Source organism: Montipora foliosa, chromosome 14 (genome assembly GCF_036669935.1).
Source record: "Montipora foliosa isolate CH-2021 chromosome 14, ASM3666993v2, whole genome shotgun sequence".
Lineage (NCBI taxonomy): Eukaryota > Metazoa > Cnidaria > Anthozoa > Scleractinia > Acroporidae > Montipora > Montipora foliosa.
Genome location: NC_090882.1, coordinates 20,736,498 through 20,742,571, shown reverse-complemented (window position 1 = coordinate 20,742,571; position 6,074 = coordinate 20,736,498). Strand labels below are relative to the sequence as shown.

The 6,074-nt window shown below is 40.1% G+C and overlaps 1 protein-coding gene and 1 long non-coding RNA gene across 3 annotated transcripts in view; one reads left to right on the top strand and one right to left on the bottom strand.

Moving 5' to 3' along the window:
• Positions 1–858: 858 nt before the first annotated feature.
• On the bottom strand, positions 859–4,359 carry LOC137984974 (uncharacterized). Its single transcript, XR_011119213.1, has 2 exons — positions 4,219–4,359; positions 859–1,296 (listed from the first exon to the last, which is right to left on the bottom strand). It is a non-coding gene; the product is annotated as an uncharacterized lncRNA (long non-coding RNA).
• Positions 4,360–4,376: 17 nt separating this feature from the next.
• LOC137984964 (2-amino-1-hydroxyethylphosphonate dioxygenase (glycine-forming)-like) overlaps positions 4,377–6,074 on the top strand; it is a 2,154-nt gene continuing 456 nt past the window's right edge. Inside the window, exons 1-3 of one of the 2 annotated variants that reach the window (XM_068832338.1) lie at positions 4,377–4,766; positions 5,241–5,412; positions 5,964–6,074. The exon at positions 5,964–6,074 is cut by the window's right edge and continues 455 nt beyond it. In XM_068832338.1, the coding sequence (XP_068688439.1) occupies positions 4,377–4,766; positions 5,241–5,412; positions 5,964–5,980 (579 nt within the window). In that variant the 3' untranslated portion in view covers positions 5,981–6,074. Of the gene's footprint in view, positions 4,767–5,240 lie in introns of both variants that reach the window. The other variant, XM_068832337.1, reaches the window with a different exon arrangement.

Sequence of the window (6,074 nt, the reverse complement as noted above, 5' to 3'; positions counted from 1 at the left end):
CCCACCCCCCCCCCCCAAAAAAAAAATAGTTTTCCAATATTAAAGGCTGCAATAATATTTGGGATGCGTGAACCAACAAATCAAGTGCTTAGCCCCCTTAAATTCCCTACCCTACCTAACTTCAATAACATATGACAACATAAGTGCCAATACTCATAGCTGTATTTAACCCATTGACTTCTGGGGGTTCCCCATTGACAGGTAAAATTGTCTAGCGACAGAGGATAATACTACACGTAAGTCTGGCAGGTTTAGGTGTCAAATTGAGTTTTATTTCAATCTGAAGATAGCGTAATTGTAGTGTAATTTTGCTGCGATGTTACGTGCACAACTCCATTCCTTTTTCAACACAAGTATTGTGGGCTCATATTTTGTTTTGCTACACCGCTGACAACACAATGCAGCGCAACGATTTTGCGACTAAATTTTGCAAAATTGCGACTACATTTTCGTATACTACACGTAAGTCTGGCAAGTTTAGGCGTCAAATTGGGTTAAAACATTTATATGTAGCCGATATTTGGAGCGAGAATAGCAGGCTACATAGATTTTATAAGTGGTTAGGTAACCACAGACAGAAAGAAATAGACCTTATTCATAAATGGCGGCCACATTTATAATTCTTTTGTTCACGTGCAAATTAGCCTACCAAGCCTCATTTTAGAACAAGAATTCTTTTCAATTCACTGTATGGTATCGAGGCTTGGTAAGCTAATTTGCACTTCGACAAAAGAATTATAAATTGGCCGCCATTTATGAATAAGGTCTATAGCTGGCCACCTTCCTTGTGCAACCAGCTTCGTAAAACCATACTGACAGCCCTGAATACCACACTCAAGGCCAGAAGCTCATCCAAAATGACACAAAAATCATTTATTTCTTGTGGATAAAATTCTGAGTTTAAATTAGCAGTCAATGATAACATGATAACATTGTTATCTTTTACATTTAAACAATCCTTGCACATACTGTGCGACAAAGTAAGCAATCCAATGGTTGTCTTTGGACATGTGAACATCTTCCTCTGAATAATGTACATTAAATGTACTAATTTTGTTAATGTACCAACAAATCTTCAGTGTCTTAATTTTACCAAATAATGTAATAGACAGAGTACCCACAGTTGGAGGTCAAAATAACAGCATCCTTCAAAAGTTTTGTTATGTTTTAAGAAGTTCAGTGTCTGTTCCTTCTTCAAGCTCGATCTTGAGTAAAGCTTCCCTTTCAAGCCTACGTTTATCCATCCACGGTTTACACAAGTGAAAAATTCCAGCACTGCCTGAGATGAGGACGGCCCTAGAAACAAGGTAAAAGACATTATAGAAAAACCCTTCCCAATTAACGCCAGCTACTTTTTACTCATCAATGGGGACTGATATAGGGGTGATAGGGTTAACATTTGGGGCATAGGGTTGGGTCACGGGGATGACATTGATTCCCTATTGGTGATCAATGTTAAGCCCTGTTGGGTAGGGTTAGTTTCTGGACGGGTGACCATCTAGGACTAACCCTTGCTGTATGTTCCTGGGGAGCTGGGTTGGCGTAGTGATGAGTGCACTCGCCTTCCATCAATATGGCCTGGGATCTTTGTAGACTCGATGTCATAACGGGGTTCAGTTTGGTTCCCTACTCTGCTCCAAGAAGTTTCCACCTCTCCTCAAAAACCAACACTCCAAATTCCAATTTGATTTGGATTAGAGGATCCACAGTTAGAAAACTGTGATAGGTTATTGTGTCTCCCTCTCTAAATTTAAAAAATAAGCTATTATTACATTCTTTGGTAGAGATTAACAAACAAAAAACACGCTGGTTCCTGTCTGTTCACCAAATCCTGTAAGACAAGGCTAACACCTACTGGTGATACCCCAAGTGGCAACCTTACAAGGAGCAGGGAAAGCATCTACCGGTAGTTGTTAGAGCTCCCACTTCCCACTAATGGCGACAGGATTGTTAAGCCTCAAATTGGCGAAGTTTGTGCTGGTTCTTAACTGGTCCAATTAAGCACCTTTCTCTGGTTTATCTGGGTTTTTTTTCCAAAAATAAGCATGCTACTTAGTTCACCTGAGAGAGCTGTATCATGCCACAAAGGACACCTGACTGTCTAAAAAGAGTACACTCTTTAATTAATAAGGGTCTGAGATATTCTAAATGACTAAGATGATATTGCTGAAATATTTCATAAAACAAATTATGAAAATTATGCAAAATCTTCTGACGGGGGTTGTTATCAGCATTAGGTGATACATGTAACAGTCTATTACCGGTATTCTTTACATCATACTCAAGCCAACTAATGGTCAAGGTCAAAATTAATATCATGATACCAACCTAGATAAGGTTTGTTTACACTCTAAATCGACTTCTCACTACTCAACCCAAGCTGTGTTGGAGAGCTCATACATGTATGTGCCTGTTCCCACTCTGGAGCAACATTTTCACAAAGCAATGGAAAACTGCTCACAGTGTTTTCCCAGGATCAGGGGTGACATTTAGGGGTTGGGTATACATGAGTTCCTGTGACCAATCACCATTCGAGTGACACCATAGGCTGTAATTCTTTCAACCAGAAAAGACAAAAAGGACCAGTGGTAGGTTCCATTACTTTCGTTAAGGTCAATTTTTATATCATAATTTGGCCACCATGTTTTCATTGTATTTCTGAAATGACACAGAAATCTGGAAATTCATGAATCTCAGAACAAGCTAGCTGTCAATAACCATTGCATACATGTAGCTGTAGGCCCAAACAACTATAGGACAATACAACTATAAGAAAACAGAGGATTTCGGACCCCAACTTTTTTCAAATATTGGCCGTGTATCCATTTTTTAACTGCTAGACACTCTATGTAATAGGTATCTCTGCTACACAGCCAATATTTGAAAAAACTTACCCCTTGTTGTTACTTGCACTTATTCTACGACTAGCTCCATGAGTAGGCAAGATGAACCAAATCCCACACTGTAACTGGCTACCTGAGCGGGCAAGATAGCTCCATCTTGCCCGCTCGGCATTTCTCGCTTGGTCCCTCACGATCAAAGATCATTTTTTGGTGTTTTATCCCATATAATAAATCCTTTATTGGCCAAGCTTGTTCGGTCAAGATGGCTGGATATTGGACTTGTTCTTTTTTTGTGAGTTTATGGACCGAGAAGGGATTTGAACCCATGACACCCTATGATCTTGTCGGATGCACTAACCACTGAGCTACTGGGCAGGAGACTCTGGAGCAAGGGTGAAATGTGAGTATTGATTATGCATCATGCAGTCACATTGTAAAATTTCAAATAACCACACGACTCATAACTGCATCACACAGTCACATTAAGGCATATCAGCGATAACACCTCGCTAACTGCAACACGCAATCACATTAAGGAAACTCAGAAAACTCCTGCAGCTCAGATTTTTGGAGATGCCATTTGATGCACAACATCTTTCATGTATTTCTCACATTATTCGCTTACATGTCTATACCACAACACAGCTCTTAAAGCAACATTGGAGATAACGTCATACTCCTGATCACTCACACTACATATGCCTGTATGGTTTTTCACCTTGTTAATGTTTTTTTAATAATATTTATCTCTTTTTTTGCTAATGTTTTTTGTTAATGTTTTTTGTTTTCGTCTCGGTCCATAAACTCGCAAAAAAAAAGAACTTGGCCAATATCCACTTCACGCTTGGTCAATAACCCATACAGGGTAGGTATATTATTTACTGCCGTGAAATGATAAATCAAATACCATGCAGCTTTCTGATCAGTCCGTAGAGCAACGGAAATTTGATCCGGAGGCCGTTGGTTCTATTCCAACCCTTGACAGAGTTTTTCCTGTCCTCGAGTGGGCCCATTTCCATTATAAGGGCTAACGTGGGATTACAAGGGAATTCAACGAGCACTTAATAAAACACACTTGCACTCCAGGATATCAATCAAAATAAGTCAACTGGAATTCGCCAATTCAGTTTTCTACCTTTCATCGCACAGTTTTTCACTGATTAATTCATCAGTTTGTGGCAAGAAGTATGGAGAAGTATACAAAAATGCATTTCATCGATAAGGCTGGTAATGGGTGTGCATTTTGCAAGAGCAACGATCGATCGATCTAATGGGAAAATGTCCATCTGTTCAGTGTTGTTAAAAACAATAACGAAAGGCAGCCTTGCATGCGAAGCAGAAGTAAATGAATGATAAATTTAAATCTGTCACTTACCAAATGATGCTTATGGTTGTTACTCGTTTTATTCGACGACGCAAAGAAGGCTCGAGACTTCTGTACTCATCTTTCAAATCCATCTTGTTTGATTGTTTCAAACGAGCAGGCGTTATTCTTCACTTCCGTGGTCACGTGGCTAGAACGGATCAAGTTTCATGTCAATGTCAACAATGGCAGAGGCGGCAGCCGATGCGGAACTAACCACAGAGAAAGTCTTTGATTTGTACAGAAAATATGGAGATAGGGATTACATCGGTGAACCAGTTTCTCAACAAGAACATATGATACAATGTGCCATGCTTGCAGAGAAAGAGGGCTATCCAGTTGAGGTAATCTTGGGTGTTTTCTTACACGACATTGGGCACCTCGTCGGAATGAAGGACGATCTCCCTCGCATGGGTGATGTCGGTACTCAAGGCCACGAGACGGTAGGAGAAAAATTCCTGAAGGATCTTGGATTCCCGGAGACTATTACTAATTTTGTTCGAGGTCACGTGGAAGCTAAGCGTTATCTGGTTTTCAAGTACCCAGATTATCATGAAAAGGTACGTATATAATTAAATGTAGAGAAGCTGCGGGCCAAGCAGTAGAGGCGTTTCACCCTAATTTGCTGTGCAGATTGCTTTTCGCAAGGACAGAACATTTTTTTTCCTTTGGTGCTATCAAGAGCCCATGAGTACGAGCGAACAACGTTACTCTCACCCTCAGAGCCGATGTCACAGCATTTCTACACACCGATCTATTTTTAGACTACCTTTTCCGTAAAACAACAAAGGCAGTGCCGGTTAGGTAACGCAATGACGTCAAGTTAAATTCTTGTGATTGGTCGTCGGGCTCCCACGGGAGTCTCCTTCGCGGGAGAATTCAATCTAACTCGGTCTGTGAAAACGTCGTGACAGGAATATGGATAGGGCTGTTGTTTGCTCCTGGTGCAATGCATTCGAATTTGACTCCATTTCCTTTTCTTGCTCTGCCGGAAGTGAACTTTTCAACTTCCGGTCTATTTTCTTGGTTTTTAGTTGTCACCAAGCAGTCAACAGACATTGGTTTATCAAGGAGGCCCAATGACTGCTGAGGAGGCTGAAAATTTTGAAAAGCTCAAGCATTTCAAAGCTCTTCTCAAGATGAGAAATTGGGATGATCAAGGCAAAATCAAAAATACTCCCACAGATCCACTGGAGAAATATGAAAGTATGTGTAAAAGGTTTCTAAAAGCCTTTTATGGGTGTAATGAAAGCGAATGAACTGAAAATTTAACATAATAAGATGTAAAGTGGAAGCGAAGGGCTGGTACAGAGAGGAGATCACATATCCTGGGTATAGGTTAAGGAAACGATTAAAAACAAATTAATAATGCAAGGCTGGTTGTATGGCTGTGAGGATATAGATATTTTTTGTTTAACCAATATTTCGTCAGGCAGGGCCTGACTTCTTCGGGGAGCTGGCAAATTGTTTGCAAGATGTTCTCAAGTTTGCCTGGCCCAAAATAAAACTGAAAATAGTGGCGGTTCTGTCTGTCCAATCACAGAAGAGCATTCCTGCTTTTAATGGTCTCAGTGGGCACAGCATTTGACCGGTTTTATGGTAATGGTAATGATCACGTAATTTAAGTCTCAAGCTTAACTACTAGATGAGCATAAGTGTACTGCTAATAATGCATGAAGTGCAAACCAAGTCACATCCCTTAACATTAAAGCAGATCAAATCGAAATTAATGTTTGTTGTTGGTTTTGTTGACACAGGAAAGTGGAGTAACTGAAAAAAAATCATTGAAAGTAGAGTATAGAACCAACACAAATTCAGCCCACTTGTGACCTTCAATATGGGATCTTGAGGCATATAATCCGGTAATT